This window comes from Podarcis gaigeae (genome assembly GCF_964106915.1).
Source record: "Podarcis gaigeae genome assembly, chromosome: 13".
Taxonomy (NCBI): Eukaryota; Metazoa; Chordata; class Lepidosauria; order Squamata; family Lacertidae; genus Podarcis; species Podarcis gaigeae.
Window position 1 is genome coordinate 11,434,586 of NC_139689.1, and position 16,309 is coordinate 11,450,894.

Consider the following 16,309-nt stretch of genomic DNA (forward strand, 5'->3'; position numbering starts at 1 on the left):
TGTTCTCAATAGGCCTGACCGTTCCTTTCCTGTAACTTGTCAATTATTTTTACCCTCAATTCTAATTATCAGTCCACATCTGAGCTTGGAGCAGGGGGAAGGTATTTATAAAAGCCAACGAAACAACAGCAGCAAGAACAAGGGCCACATTCCCTCACAGACAGGCTTCTGGGGGCCGCATGCCAGTGGTGGGTGGGGCCAGAAGCAAAAGTGGGCGGGGCAAGTGAGGCCACATTTCTGCAATAGGCTGCAGTCCAACTTGACCATAGACCCGAGGGCCAGACAGAAAGGTGCAGAGGGCCACATCTGCTTCCTGGGCTTGCGGTCCCCCACCTTTTGTTTCGAACGTCACTGTTAGTGACCCGTGTGAGATGCAAGGGGACGTGTTTTGCCAGTTCAGTCATTTCCCTGCCAGCCTCCCGTTGACCCCCTCACCTCTTTCCTTCTCCAGCTCCTCCTGCAGTCTCTGCTTCTCTGCAGTTGCTGAGCTGAGTTGTTCTTCCAAGCAAGGGGCATTGTCCTTCTGGGGAACCACGTCTAGGGCATGCTGGGTATTGTTGAGGCAGCTAAAGAGACACATAGATTCGCCGCATATCCAAAAGGGCCACAAAATCCTTGCCTATGTTTCTGTAAATTCTAGTGAGGAGCCCTTTTTCCATACCAAAAATGCCCGCCTATCTCTACACCCCTCCGTCTTTCATCCAGGTTTACCCAAAGATATTGGCCATATTCACACCATACATTCAAGGCACTATGATATCATTTTGAGCAGTTATGGCTCCCCTCAAATAATTCTGGGAGCTGCAGTTTGTTTTGGTTCTTGAGTGCTGTTAGGCAACCCCTATCCCCCCATTGCAGAGCTACAATTCCCAGAATTCCCTACGAAGAGGGGTTGATTGTTCAACCACCGCAAAAAATGTGAGGGGTCTCCTAATAACTCTCAGGACCCTTAGCAAACTACAGTTCCCAGAATTCTTTTGGGGAAGTCATAAGTGCTTAAAATGATACCATAGTGCTTTGAATGGCATCCTAGTCAGTGCTTCCCTGTATAGGGAAGCATTTTAATCTGTAATGCTTTTTAATGTTTTTATATGTGTCGGAAGCCACCCAGAGTGGCTGGGGCAACCCAAGGTGGATCTACACACAAGGAGGGGGGGCGCTATAAATGAGTCAGAAATATTATTATTACAGTGGTACCTCTGGTTACGTACTTAATTCATTCTGAAGGTCCATTCTTAACCTGAAGCACCACTTTAGCTAATGGGGCCTCCCGCTGCTGCACAATTTCTGTTCTCATCCTGAAGCAAGTTCTTAACCTGAGGTACTATTTCTGGGTTAGCGGAGTCTGTAACCTGAAGCGTATGTAACCTGAAGCGTATGTAACCTGAGGTACCACATTCTTCTTATTATTATTATGTGAATGTGACCAATATCAGAGTTCACAGACACATTCTAAAACAAACAGGCCAAAACAAAAACATTCAATAAGTGGGGAAAGTGGGCTTCACTGAGGAACGGGTTTGTTAAGTTGTGGGTGAACATATCAGACGACACAACGATTCTTCAAACAGCTCTTCCAACTGGGCTGAAGGGTTCAGCCAACCTGCTTAAATAGCGTTCAACTACAAAGCAACAGTAACAACTTTCTGTAACTATCCAATGACTGAACGTCACTTTCAATTCCTTATTTGCATATGCGGACCTGAGTGAAAACTATCCACAGTATCCCCCTGCTGGCCCAGGGTGAGAACTTCAGTACATAACAGGGTTTGACCTGGAAAGTCCTAAGGCTCAAACAGAGAGAATTGAAGGGCCACATTCGGCCCCTGTGTCTGAGGCTCTCAACTGCTTCTTGAATGGCTTTCGTTGAGAGGGAACAAACTCCCGAGTTGTTTATCCTTTCCCGCCAGCCCATCTCTCACCTCTCCAGCAGTTTGTCGTAATCTTCCTTCAGCAAATCTCGCTCCTTCTCCAGGTCCCGGACTCTATCCTGAAACTGAAAAAGGGAACACAATACAGGATCTTGTTGTGGAATCCAAGCTGCCAGTGGTGGCCCAGAGATTGGATGGGAAGCAAGGTGGGCAAATATTCTGTTTTTATTTTTGACTCTGCCAATGGCTTGCATGGCTTCAAAAGGGGTTTAAACGAATGTATAGAGGATATAACTGTGATTTCTAGCCATGATGGCTCTACTGTATACCATACAGTGGTACCTCGGGTTACATACGCTTGAGGTTACAGACTCCGCTAACCCAGAAATATTACCTCAGGTTAAGAACTTTGCTTCAGGATGGGAACAGAAATTGTGCTCCAGCGGTCCGGCGGCAGCAGGAGGCCCCATTAGCTAAAGTGGTGCTTCAGGTGAAGAACAATTTCAGGTTAAGAACGGACCTCCAGAACGAATTAAGTACTTAACCCGAGGTACCTCTGTATTCCGTTTTGGAAGAGGTATGTCTCCGAATACCAGGATAATTCTGCCGGGGAAGAGGAGCAAAACCATGGGATGCAGAAGGGCTGTGGCTCAATGGTAAAGCATCTGTTTTACATGCAGGTCCCAGGTTTGTCAAATATAAAGGAAACATAAAATGCAGCTAAGAAGCTCAAATCATATATATGACTGACATCCTTCTTTGGAAACGATATAGAAAAATAGGGGTGTTTGGCTTTTGCTGCCCAATTCCCCAAGGGATGGAGTCCTCCTAAGTCCATGATCGGTCAGAGATGAATGGAGGCAGAATACAGTGACAGCAGGGCAGATCTTCATTTTTTATGTTGGAACAGAGTTTCCTCCCCTCCTAGCAAAGAGGCAAGAGAGACCCAGAACCAAGAAGAAACATCCAGTGGCGTAGCATGGGTTATCAGCACCCGGGGCAAGGCAAGTAATTTGCGCCCCCTAACCCATGGATTTGCGCCCCCTAACCCATGGATTTGCGCCCCCTAACCTGTGGATTTCCCTAACCCCCAGATGTTGCGCCCGGTGCGGCCGGCCCCTCCTGCACCCCCCACGCTATGCCACTGGAAACATCTCTTTTAAGGGTTTGCATTTTGGCGCGGAGAAGAAGCACATCCTCTCTACAAAAAGTCAGAAATGGCATCACAGGTAAGGTGGGGTTGCTGTGGCTCAGGCAGGCCAAGGTGTGATATTCCTGAGGATTTAGCAAGTTTTTCCATAGTTCCAGACACAGTTTGCTCAAAGCATTAGCATTTGATAAGACAATAAGGATGCCCATCAAACATCCCTCAATGCAGTGCATCTGGGCAAACAATGACAACTAATACGAAGGAGGTTTGTAGATATAGGAGAGGAATCCCTTCAGGAACGTCCCCTGATTGCTATCTGCCTATGTGTTCTCAGGCAAGAGGGATTAAGGAGGCAGAGGAAATATTTAGAGTCTTTAAGAGAGCCAAGATGGTTTTTGGATTGCTCTCCTGTACTGTTTAGACATGTGGTTTATATACTTGTGCAATTTTTTTTTTCTGGGGGGACGTAGGGGTGCGCATACCCCTAAACATTTTGTGAATCTAAGTTTGGCCTCATTGAGGGGCAGTATTTCAATACGAGAAGGAAAATGAGAGTACCCCTGAACATTTTTTTAAAGAAAAAAAGCACCGTGTGTGTGTTTTCCTTGTGCAATTATCAACGTTTATTCTATATTTGAGACCTTAGAATTCCTATAACAGAAATTAAACCAATGTCCAGATTTCAACATTCAAAAATGCACCATCTCAGGGGCATATCACACATATCTCCAGTGCTTTTTTTCTGGGGGTACACATACCTCTAAACACTTTGTGAATCTTTCTACTTTTCTCCATTTACTGTATTTATTTCCCCCGATTTGAACTATAAAATGGTGATTTTCTTGAGTAAATATGAGAGTACCCCCTTTTTTAAAAGGAAAAAAAAGCACTGTACAGTATATCTCAGTATAGAAATGGTTTCAATAAAAATAAAAGAGTGAAGTTTGAGAAGTAGGAGAGAAGCATTTCCTTCTGGGTTATTTCTGACAGGACTTACATCTTCCAGCATTCCCTGCAGTGGAGAAAGGATTTCTACTTGGCGCTCCAGGGCTGCCACCTTCTGACTCTCCTCCCTGAGGTGGGCATTCAGCTTTTCGACCTGAGCTAGCAAGGCCTCGCTAGCTGACCTCAATGCCTCTTGGTTCTGGAGAAGCAAAGAAGAAACATTCATGAGATCTAGAGCCTTGAGGGACCACAGAGTCCCAATCCCCCAGTGCTGCCACCACCAAACAGAACTGGAGAAAGTTACCTGCTGGAGCTGAGTCTCGTAAGCCTGGAGGAATAGTAAGCAAAGGCTGGATTATTGGGGTGGATGAGGAAAAAAACACCTTCCTTGTCAGAAGTCACATATAAGAAGGAAAACGGAGTCTCTATACCATGGGTAGGCAAACTAAGGCCCGGATCCGGCCCAATCGCCTTCGAAATCTGGCCCATGGACAGTCTGGGAATCAGCGTGTTTTTACAGCAACAGCCAAGGCGACATTTTTCCACCTTCGCCGCATCAAGCAGTTGGTCCCTTACCTTTCCCGCCCTGACCTGGCCACAGTGATCTATGCGACGGTCATCTCCAGGCTTGACTACTGTAATTCGCTCTATGCGGGGCTGCCCTTGAAGCTGTCCCAGAAACTCCAGCGGGTACAGAATGCTGCAGCGAGGCTCCTCACGGGGTCTCTGCCATGGGAGCATATTCACCCAGTGCTTTTCAAGCTGCACTGGCTCCCGGTGGAGTACAGGGTCAGATTTAAGGTGCTGCTTTTGACCTTTAAAGCCCTTCACGGCCTAGGACCCTCGTACCTACGGGACCGCCTCTCCTGGTATGCCCCACGGAGAGCCTCAAGGTCCATAAATAACAACACCCTAGTGGTCCCAGGCCCTAAGGAAGTTAGATTGGCTTCAACCAGAGCCAGGGCCTTTCCAACTCTGGCTCCGGCCTGGTGGAACGCTCTGCCTCATGAGACCAGGGCCCTGCAGGATCTGATTTCTTTCTGCAGGGCCTGTAAGACAGAGTTGTTCCGCCTGGCCTTTGGCTTGGAGCCAATTTGATTCCCTCTCTCTCTCTCTCTCTCTCTCTCTCTCTTTTCCCCCTCCTCTTTCTTTCTTTTCCTTCTCCTGCGATGAGGCTACATTTTAATATTTTAATGTTCCATTATTTTAATGTTGTATTTTATTTTTGTTTTTAAGTTGTAATCATTCATCTTGTTTTTATTATTGCTTGTAAGCCGCTCTGAGCCCGGCCTTGGCTGGGGAGGGCGGGGTATAAATAAAAAATTATTATTATTATTATTATTATTATTATTATTATTATTATTATTACATGAGTAGAATGTCTGCTTTTATTTAAAATGCATCTCTGGGTTATTCGTGGGACATAGGAATTCGTTCATTCCCCCCCACCCAAAAATATAGTCCAGCCCCTCACAAGGACTGAGGGCCAGTGGACCGGCCCCCTGCTGAAAAAGTTTGCTGACCCTTGCTCTATACTGTCAAATAATTGAATCATTGAATGTATTTTTCGCTCCGCTGGAGCCCTCAGGTCCCCACTCTCCTGTAGGGGTTTTTTTGGGGGGTGCACTGAGCTCTAGCGCTGTCCTCAAAGCCTTTCTGCCGGCTCTGTGTTGCGGACGACACTTAGCACACCGTCATTCTCCTCCGCAGCAGACCAGAAGTCCAACAGTTCCCAGGAATCTTATGGGGAAGTAATGTGGTGTGTGTGCAACAGGAGTTTGTGGGGATCAGGGTCCCTCACTTTCCCTCACGACCTGTTTTTAAATAATTTGGGCTAGATCTAAACAGCTATTAAAAAACGCTCTGAAAAGGATCTGCAAAAAACCACAAACTGTGGTAAAGCACAACTGAAAATATCGTTGAGATCAGGGATGAGGATGAGGAACCTTAGGTCTAGGGCTCAAATGTGGCCTTCACTAGCACTGCTTCCTCCCCCAGCCACAAGTGTTTTTGCCTTGCTGGACTTTGCCCTTGAATTTTGATAATGCTACTTCCTTGCCTGGATGGAGAAGAGAGCGAGGTGCCTTGTGAGTGTGTGTAAGAACTAGCCTACTGTACATCTATTTTCCCACCCACTTTTGTCTCTGATGGCCCCAGGTTGCCACTGGCCTGCATCCCTTGGGAGGGCTCAGAAGATAAGCGCTATGTCTGTGTGAAATGGTTTGGCTTGGGGAGAAGCCCAGGGGCCAGAGAGTGAAACCCAGTGGGCCGCATTTGGCAAGACTCACTTCCTGTAAGCCAGCAAACTGGGCTTTGGTTACCACCAGTTCTGAATTCTTGGCTCTCAGAAGCTTCTGCAGACGAATCAACTCCACGTTTTCCTGGATGGCAGCTCTGGAACAGCAAATCAGACAAATAGGTGCTGATTATTGACATTTATTAAGGACTGGAAACTTCTTGCAGACTTTTTGCCTAAGAGAGAAAATGACCTTGTAATGTCTGGATCTGAAGAAAAAAAATTGGCTCATAGAAAATAGAATAGCTGGATGTTAATGAGTCAATACTATATTTAGCTGATGGACAGAGAACCAGAAGTCTTTTTATCCTTTCCTGTTTTCTTTACTTTTTCTCTCACTCTTCCCCCCCATTTTTTTTCTTCTTTCTGCCCCTGTTCCTCTTTAGATTAGTTTTTTTAAAGTATTTCTTTTATTCTGGTGTGTTTTAAATAGGTACTTTGTACTGAACTTTGTATTAATAAAAATAGATTTTAAATACTCATCAAAAAGAAATAGATTGTCTTGTTAGGTCTGTGTTGGATAAAGAGACCAGCATAAAATGTGAAACTCACCTGCTTATCTGTCCCTCCTTTCTCCTTCCCTGATGAGAAGAAAAGGGCTGGAAACTACTTTAGGTTAATAAATGGGGGGTGAGGGGCGGGCCCATGGTTGTAATAAAATACTTTGCAGCCATTTCTGCTATTGCATACAGATACAGTGGTACCTCAGGTTAAGTACTTAATTCGTTCCGGAGGTCTGTACTTAACCTGAAACTGTTCTTAACCTGAAGCACCACTTTAGCTAATGGGGCTCCTGCTGCCGCCGTGCTGCCGGAGCCCAATTTCTGTTCTCATCCTGAAGCAAAGTTCTTAACCAGAGGTAATATCTCTGGGTTAGCGGAGTCTGTAACCTGAAGCGTATGTAACCTGAAGCGTATGTGGTATGTGGTACCCGAGGTACCACTGTATCTGATTTTTTTATGTTCCTGATGAACCAAGAAGTTAAAATAAAGGTTTGTTTAATTTATTTTATAAAATTCATGTACCATGTGGGTACATGTACCATGTACGAAAACACCCAATCTCAAAACTGTTTACAGTAAGTAAAACAATAAAATTATCAGTAATAACCCATGAAAAGCAACATTCAAAAAATAATTAAGATCGATGACAAGCCAAAACTCAGATTAAAACACATGTCAACACTCCCAATTTACAAAACTCTATATCTTTTCAATGAGACATGTTTGGTTTTCCCCATTTTAAACTCAAGCCCGAAAATATATACTTTGACATCCCAGAATCTGGCTCTCTCCGGAACAGATTAAGTTCGATTTAAGTGTTTTGGTGAGAAATGAAACAAGAGTTGAGAAGACCTTAAAACAGAGCTGGAGAGACTGATTTAACATGGACCAAATAATACGTGAATGAAGCATTGTGCAGGCATTGTACCGGCGTTCCCGGACCTCTAGGTGGCGCTGCAGGGAGCAGGCGCTTTCTGGGTCCGTATCTCTGCCGTGTGTGGAACTCAGCGACTCAGGATCCAGCTCCAACGCTGCAAGGACCAGGCTCTGGGTACTGAAAGGAAGAAAACAAAAATAGCTGCTTCGTTTCCAGCTCATTGTCCCTGGGAAAATGGGAAGAGGAGAGGATCCAATTAACATTTGCATGCATTAACATTATTTATTTATTTATTTATGTCATTCCTTCCCATCTCAAACGCGGGTGGCGCTCTGGGTAAAACCTCAGTGCCTAGGGCTTGTCGATCGCATGGTCGGCGGTTCGAATCCCCGCGGCGGGGTGAGCTCCCGTCTTTCGGTCCCAGCTCCTGCCCACCTAGCAGTTCGAAAGCACCCTTAAGTGCAAGTAGATAAATAGGGACCGCTTTATAGCGGGAAGGTAAACGGTGTTTCCGTGTGCTGCGCTGGTGCCAGCTCGCCAGAGCAGCTTCATCACACTGGCCACGTGACCCGGAAATGTCTCCGGACAGTGCTGGCCCCCGGCCTCTTAAGTGAGATGGGCGCACAACCCCAGAGTCGGACACGACTGACCCGTACGGGCAGGGTACCTTTACCTTTACTCCCTTCTCAAAGTGAATTACAATATGACATATATATAAAACAGTGACATACTGTAAGCAGATGAAAACACTAGCAGCATTACAGTAACACTTGTAATGTAGCAAGTACTATCGAGACAATGGAGTTATATAAAACATGGAAAAGATGCAGGAGAAAAGGTTTAAGAATAGGAACCATGGAGGGGAGATGGGAAGTCCAGAGATTCGGAGGAATCTGTAAATGTGGATGTGTATGATTGTATTAGGGACGCGGGTGGCGCTGTGGGTTAAACCACAGAGCCTAGGGCTTGCCGAACAGAAGGTTGGCAGTTCGAATCCCCGCGAAGGGGTGAGCTCCCGTTGCTCGGTCCCTGCTCCTGCCAACCTAGCAGTCCGAAAGCACGTCAAAGTGCAAGTAGATAAATAGGTACCACTCCGGCGGGAAGGTAAACGGCGTTTCCGTGCGCTGCTCTGGTTCGCCAGAAGCGGCTTAGTCATGCTGGTCACATGACCCAGAAGCTGTATGCCAGCTCCCTCGGCCAATAAAGCAAGATGAGCGCCGTAACCCCAGAGTCGGTCACGACTGGACCTAATGGTCAGGGGTCCCTTTACCTTTATGATTGTATTGTTATAATTTTATACTTGTTAAACCAAATAAATATTATTTCAAAAGAAAAGAAAAGAATCACAGTAGCCAAATCGTTGAGCGTAGGATGGGCAGGCAAGACTCACAGTCTCTCCGTTTCAACTCGAGATCCCTCCAGAGTGTGATCGCCATAGCGGGCAGGAGCTGTGTGGGTTGGTCTGACCGCCGGCCCTTGAACCCGCATTCCTGCTGGGCCAAACAATATAAATAATTACGAGCAACACATCATGCGCCTCAGCCCATGCCCTGTTGGGTCACACATTCTATAGAGAAAAACCAGTAGGGTCCATGAAAAGCCAGTGCGATTAGCTTCAATGAAGTCTACTGTCATGGGTCAAAGCAATGCACATGGAAGATAGTTAACTCTTTATTGTTAAAAGCAGACACTTACAGTTGTTTCTATGGCTCTGAATAACTATGCACACCACTCTAGCATCTAGGCAACTATTCCCAGGTCTGTGGTCTGTGGTAGCAACAGGGGCTCACTCCCTCTGCCTCAGTTTATGGGCTGCACGCACACAGCTGGAGACTGTGCCCGTGTGAAAGCTGCCTCTGCTTTTCTCTCTTCAGCTCCCTCCTGGTTCTGGGAGACATTGGTGCAGGAGAGGGTGGGGAAGCACCTGGCCCTCCACTTGCTTGAACTGCCTCTTCTGATCCATCCTGCGCCCCACCTCCAGCTGTGAAGCTTCCCCTGCCTCCGACTCTTGTCTCCTGGCTCATACGGTTTCCCACAATTCACTGCCCCCCTCTCCTGAGTCCCCCCATCCCCACTGCACCCCAGTCAACAGCCTGCTAGTCGCTTGTTGCTTCTTCCACCCTTCTGGGAAATGAAATTGTCAGCGAGGGAATTGAGGAATTTGTTAGACCTGGCATTCTTTTTTCTTTTTCCCCCAATAATTTTTTTTTTCTTTTTCATTAAACATACATTCATTATACAAATAAATCACATATTTATCTTTAGCTCTGCCGAGCTTCGGACTTCCCTCCACCCCTTCGGTAAGTATCATATATTTTCTAACATCGCGTATTCTGTATATTTAACTTTATTTTTACCATATGCTGTTAGAGTCATTCTAACCCTGCCAGTGTCTTTAAGGTTTTACAATCGTCTCTTATGTACACCATATATATACTCCAGCTTTCTTGAAACTTCTGTTCGTCCTGATCTCTTAGTTTTCCTGATACTCTGGCCAGTTCTGCATAATTCATCATTTTAACCTGCCATTCCATAATGGTAGGTATTACATCTGTTTTCCAATTGTGAGCCAAGATAGTTATTGCAGCCGTCGTGGCGTATAGAAAGAGATTTTTATCTTTCTTTTTAATTTCCTTCCCTGTCAATCCCCGTAGAAAGGCTTCGTTTTTTTTTGGAAAAGTGTACTTAAAGATTTTTTAAAGTTCATTATAAATTAATTCCCAGAAGCCCTTCACTCTACCACAGGTCCACCACATGTGGTAGAAGTTGCTAGACCTGGTATTCTTAGCCTAATTTGAGTTGCAAGAGGTACTGGGGTCACTGAAGTCTCCCATGACTACTACATCTCTCCATTTTGAATGTTTGCTCATCTGCTCAAGAAGGCATCATCCAAATCTTCAGCCTGGCTTAGAGGTCCTTAGCAGATATCTACAACAAAGTCACTGTTGTTTCCTTCTCCTCCAAATTTAACCACAAATTCTCAACCTGCCTTCCATGCTCTGGGTCTTCACAAGTGTACACATCCTTTACATTATAATGCCACTCCTCCTCCCTTTCTGTTTCGTCTATTCCTTTTGAACACGATTTACCTCTCAATTCCTACATTCCAGTTATGAGTATCATCCTACTAAGTTTCTTTTATTATTATTATTACTATTATTTTAAAAAAATTATGTATAATTTTCCATTTTATACATTTCAGTAATTTTATAATCATTTTAACATTTCAAAACTTGGCTTCCTTCCTCTTTCTGTAGTTCCTTAAATTGATTTTTTAATATTTTCTGCATATCCAAATTAACTAAATTTGTTCATTTATTCATCTACTTTCAATATATACTCTTATAAAACTGCAGGTTATTACAATAATCCTGCCTCTTTACAATTTATTTGTAAATATTCAATAAACCATTTCCATTCTTTTATAAAAAAAATCTTGATTTCTTATTTTTCCAGTAAGTTTTGCCATTTCTGCGTATCCCATAAGTTTTTGTATCCATTCTTCTTTTGCTGGGACTTCTGCATCATCCCACTAAATTTTAGTAACACCTGCCAGGTCACATTTGCTGTCCTGTACTCAAATTCGTCTTACTTCTTTCCCATACTCTGTACATTAGTGCAACTGTTGCACACCCGTCAGCATCCTGCCAGTCCCTGACACTCATTATGTGTCCTTTAGCATTGCAAAACCACTGCTCAGCCCAGAACCTCTCTACCGATGAACACAATACCCTCCACAAGTTCTTTTTACCTTTGCGTACTTTCTCAGGCACTCGCCCAGCGGCTGTGTGTGCCCGCCGAAGTCCTGTATCTACCCTGGGAGAGACATAGCCATAAGGCCCGTATCGACCCAAACTCTGCAGCTGGAGCTGCTGCTTATAGAAGAGCAGGCGGTTCCTTAGACCCTCATTTCGTCTCTCCAGTTCCCGAACCCTCTCCCGAGTCCCTTCCAGGTCCTCCTCCAGGTCCAGGTTTCTTCCAGAGCTTCGGATCCAGCTCCCGGGTCTCCCGTCAACTTGCATTCGCTCGTGGCTGAGCCTTGATAGTTTAGTGCCCATCCTGATGGAGCAAAGGGAGGAAAAGATCCAGTTTTGGCATTCTCAAGAAATAATACATCCTCTGTAATTGGTGTTCGTAGGACCATGTCTGAGATTCAAGCTCTGGGCACCATTTAAGAAGGCCAAATCATGTTGGAAAAGATTCAGGGAGGGGTCATAGAAAGAAAGATAGAAGGAACCAGATATAGCCAAGTTACAGGGAACCAGGTAGAGGGCCTTCTCGGTAGTGGCACCTGCCCTGTGGAACACCCTCCTACCAGATGTCAAAGAAAACAACAACTACCAGACTTTAAGAAGTTGTACTGTTTTAGTGTTGTTAGCTGCCCTGAGCCCGGCTTCGGCTGGGGAGGGCGGGATATAAATAAAATTTATTATTATTATTATTATTATTATTATTATTATTATTATTATTATTATTAGACATCTGAAGGCAGCCCTGTTTAGGGAAGCTTTTGATGTTTGATGCATTACTGTATTTTAATATTTTGCTGGAAGCCGCCTAGAATGGCTGGGAAAATTATTATTATTAATTATTATTATTATTAGCAGACTTGGGAAAATATGGCTGATGTGAGACGGTGTGTTGATAGTGCAATCTGTATATGTGTTTTCTGTTATCGCAAAGACTTGTGTGACGGCTAGTTTAAATGCTCATTAGACTGAAGCCCCTTCCTTCCGTGCTGTTGTTTTTTTAATTTGCAGTGTTGCAATGCTTGCATTCTGCCACTAGAGGCCACCATGGTGCTCTTGGCTTCAGCATGCACACAGAGAACACAATTAGCACAACAGCGACACCTGGTGGCAGAATGTAGCATTAGTCTTCACTGAACAGAGGCATTCGTGGAACAAAGGAAAGCATCGGCTCAATTGATCTTAATTAATGCAACACTTCCAGTTCTATTGACCGAACTAGACATATAACACAAAACCCAACTGCCACCACCCAGATTAGGGTGGTCGGGAAGTGGGAGAGGAGAGAGGGATGTGGTTTACAGAGACGATAGACTACTCTGAACTATGATGACAGGCTGGGATTGCTCAGTGGTGAGGGACCTATGTAGACTCAGCAACATTCTCTTTATTATTGTTTGGCACATTGAAGCTGGTCTTGGGTGTGAACTCTAGCTTACTATAGTCATTTCTTCAAGACATTAGATTTAAAACACCTATTAACTGAACAATCAGCCAGTTGATTGTGAGTAATGGACAACACACAATAATATACTCTGACAACGGACGACAATTTAATTAATAACTGTTACTCTCAATACCTTTTGATCCTGTCCTCTTGCTTCCGGGCAAACTCTTTGAGCAGAAGATTTTCATCGTGAAGTCGCAAGAACCCGTCCTCTAGCTCTGTGCGGTTCACTCGGTTTATCTGGCGCCGAGTCCTTGCCAGGGCACCTGATGCTGGGGAGCAGCAAAAGAATTGGGAAGAACATCATCCGCTATGTGGTCTGTTAACAAAGGAAGAAGTTTCTACCCATACAGAAATCTTGTAGATTTCGTGATTTCATCATTCATGACAGTCTTCAGGCCTTTGGAGGTGATTCTACAAATGTTAACTAGCTTGGGAGGACAGCACCATGTATTGGGTGGAGGTCAAACATGGCTGTAAGCTGATGGTTTTTAATGCATTTGCAAAAATTAAGTTTCACCCTCTAGTTGTACTATGCCAGGCACTCCACCTTGCAGAGTCCAGGGCTCCAGGTAGAGTGATTGGCCTAAGACCACAGTGAGTTTCATGGTTGTGGGAGGATTTGAACTTAGGTCTCCCTAGTCCTAGCCCAACACTCTTACTACATAATGCTAGCCCTCTTCATAATGGGAATTATTATGTATAAGGATACAAGGTTCTTGTTGGCCAACCATGTTCTCCTCAATGATACTCTAAGCAATAAAGAGCTGAAGTAGGGCATCGTTACCTCAGTTTCCCCTTTTCCTTTTCCAACACACTCAACATCCTGTGCTCAGCTGACCATGCTTAATTCTCATTGGACAGTTGGGGGAGGGTTAATATAGGGTTGCCATATGTCCGGAATGTCCTGAACATACCCTGAGTATGTAGGAAGCAGTGTCCGGGCCGAAATCGGGAAAATTTCCTGGAAAATCTGGACGTATGGCAACCCATGTTGGCAGAGTTGTTTTGGGTGACCTTCTTTAAAAAATAGTTCAAAAGCTTGCCAAAAAAAGGCTTCAACAACGTTGTTGTCCGGATTTTCACTTTTTGAGATATGGCAACCCTAGTTAATATGTACTTCTACAAACCTCAAAGTTCCCCAATCGGGCAGACACTTCCATCTTGTTTCTCAGTATTCCTGCTTCATCTCAATTTTTCTTGGCACGAACCGTTGGGGTTTGCTATTAGAGGGAGTGGTTATGTGAAAAGTTTGATACGAGACATAAAGACAGTGAATTTCATGACCTCGCCTACCTTTCATCCATGTTTTCAACCCTTGGGATTTGGCAGGGAGGACAGCAGAAGATGACACATCTGGAGGAAAGGGGGTTTGGAGATGGAGGTAATAATATAATAATAATTTATTATTTATACCACGCCCATCTGGCTGGGTTTCCCCAGCCACTTTGGGCAGCTTCCAACCAAATATTAAAAACAATACAGAATAGAGTTATCAATAGATAAAGCCATTCTTGCATAAAGAACATGGGTTTATGCATGGAGAGGGGGAGACAGGGGGAAGAAGAATTGCACAGACAAACCCACTGCATAACAACATAGTATTAAGAGTTTGAGGCAGGTAGGATATATGCGGGGGCCTCCTTCAAATTCCTGGATCCAGCAAGTGTTGTAATCTAAGCAAGGATTCAAACTCCTGGAATAGCCAGGCTAGCTTCCTGGTGAGGTAATGACCTACATAGGGCTTGTTAAGATAACAAAGGAAGCAACTCTGTGCCAGACGACAAATGGGTGGGAGCCTCTCTCCCTCAACTTGCTGATAGTTAGAAAAACAAAGGAGTTTTGAGTTACGTGAGCTAGAAGATGGAGGCAAGAGAACCATGTCTGATTTCTGCTGGAATCCAAGGCTTCTGGGGCTATGGGGAAAGCAACATCTTTTTTGGGAGTGCTGATGCTGTGATCCTGTACAGTGTAGACTCAGGTTGCACCTACACGTAAATAAACCATATATTCTAAAGACACCACAGGGTCCGCTGTGCCTCATATTCTCAGGAGGAAACACAAACCCTAGGTGAGCGACTGGAACCCCTGGAATCTTGCACAGCTCAGAGATGGGGGTGGCGGGCACAGTGTCGTAATGTGGGTTGCCAGCAGCCACGGCAAGGAAAGTATTGCGCTGCCACTGGCATGGTAGACTATCCCCCCCCCCCCGCTATACTTCTTGGCATGCCACAAAAGGAAGCGGGTTTGTCTTTATTTACCAACCCTCTTTTTGCATAAGGGCACCCTGTAGGGAAAAGGACGCAGGTGGCGCTGTGGGTTAAAATCACAGAGACTAGGGCTTGCCGATCAGAAGGTCGGCGGTTCAAATCCCCATGATGGGGTGAGCTCCCGTTGCTTGGTGCCTGCTCCTGCCAACCTAGCAGTTCGAAAGCACGTCAAAGTGCAAGTAGATAAATAGGTACCGCTCCGGTGGGAAGGTAAACGGCATTTCTGTGCGCTGCTCTGGTTCGCCAGAAGCAGCTTAGTCATGCTGGCCACATAACCCAGAAGCTGTACACCGGCTCCCTCGGCCAATAAAGCGAGATGAGCGCCACAACCCCAGAGTCGGCCATGACTGGACCTAATGGTCAGGGGTCCCTTTACCTTGTAGGGCCATACCCTCTTAGCCTGTCCAGCTACGAGGGAGTTTCTGAGCCCTATTTTCAAAGATCGTTCCAATTCTAGAAATATAGCAACATAGGAAGCTGCCTTGTGCTGAGCCAAACAATTGCACCATTTATCTACCTTGACCAGCAACTGCTCTTCCGGGTTCCAGACTGAAGTCTCTCCTGGCCCTACCTAAAGATGCCAGGGATTGACTCTGGAACCCTTTGCATGCAAAGCAGATGCTCTCATACTGAGCTATAGCCCTGAATTCATCACTATGCACCTACATATTCATGCTCTGCTTGCACGCAGCTCAAACGTCTTGAAGGGAGTTTGCATTAAGTTTTGGAAAGGCAGGACCGTATGTGAAACTGAGAGAATTTCAACCTGAGTTTCACATTGCATCACACTCTTTGCAAATATTATCTGTGCAGCAAAGGATACCTAACTCAACAATCCAACACTGTGGAAATGTCAGAATGCAGTATTTAAGGAATTGAAGCTTCCTTGAGCAGGGGAAGGAAGGAAGAAAAGTTACCTGTCCTTTGGGCCGCAAAGACAAACTGTCGAAATAGGATTAAACTGAATGAGAGATACCAGAGGGGACAGATCAGCAAATTCATGGGTCAATAAATGGTGAAATTTCAGTATCCTGCACAGTTTACCCCTTTGCATGACTGTGGTAATAACAACCCAAAATGATCAAATCGATGCAGATTTACATAATTTATTCCGGTTGCAGAATTAAACTTTCCTTGACACAGAATTTGAATTCCATTTGCAGCTCTGTTTATGAAAGTTTCAGAGCCAGCAACACAACTA

General features: G+C 45.0%; 1 protein-coding gene across 2 annotated transcripts in view; it reads right to left on the bottom strand.

The window, feature by feature from the left end:
* RPGRIP1 (RPGR interacting protein 1) overlaps positions 1 to 16,309 on the bottom strand; it is a 59,607-nt gene that overhangs the window by 19,665 nt on the left and 23,633 nt on the right. Inside the window, exons 4-13 of one of the 2 annotated variants that reach the window (XM_083706535.1) lie at positions 14,135 to 14,194; positions 12,972 to 13,110; positions 11,394 to 11,701; positions 9,033 to 9,132; positions 7,694 to 7,819; positions 6,255 to 6,360; positions 4,271 to 4,294; positions 4,019 to 4,165; positions 1,923 to 1,996; positions 436 to 566 (exon numbers count right to left, since the gene is read on the bottom strand). In XM_083706535.1, the coding sequence (XP_083562661.1) occupies positions 436 to 566; positions 1,923 to 1,996; positions 4,019 to 4,165; positions 4,271 to 4,294; positions 6,255 to 6,360; positions 7,694 to 7,819; positions 9,033 to 9,132; positions 11,394 to 11,701; positions 12,972 to 13,110; positions 14,135 to 14,194 (1,215 nt within the window). Of the gene's footprint in view, positions 1 to 435; positions 567 to 1,922; positions 1,997 to 4,018; positions 4,166 to 4,270; positions 4,295 to 6,254; positions 6,361 to 7,693; positions 7,820 to 9,032; positions 9,133 to 11,393; positions 11,702 to 12,971; positions 13,111 to 14,134; positions 16,183 to 16,309 lie in introns of those variants that run through there. The other variant, XM_083706536.1, reaches the window with a different exon arrangement.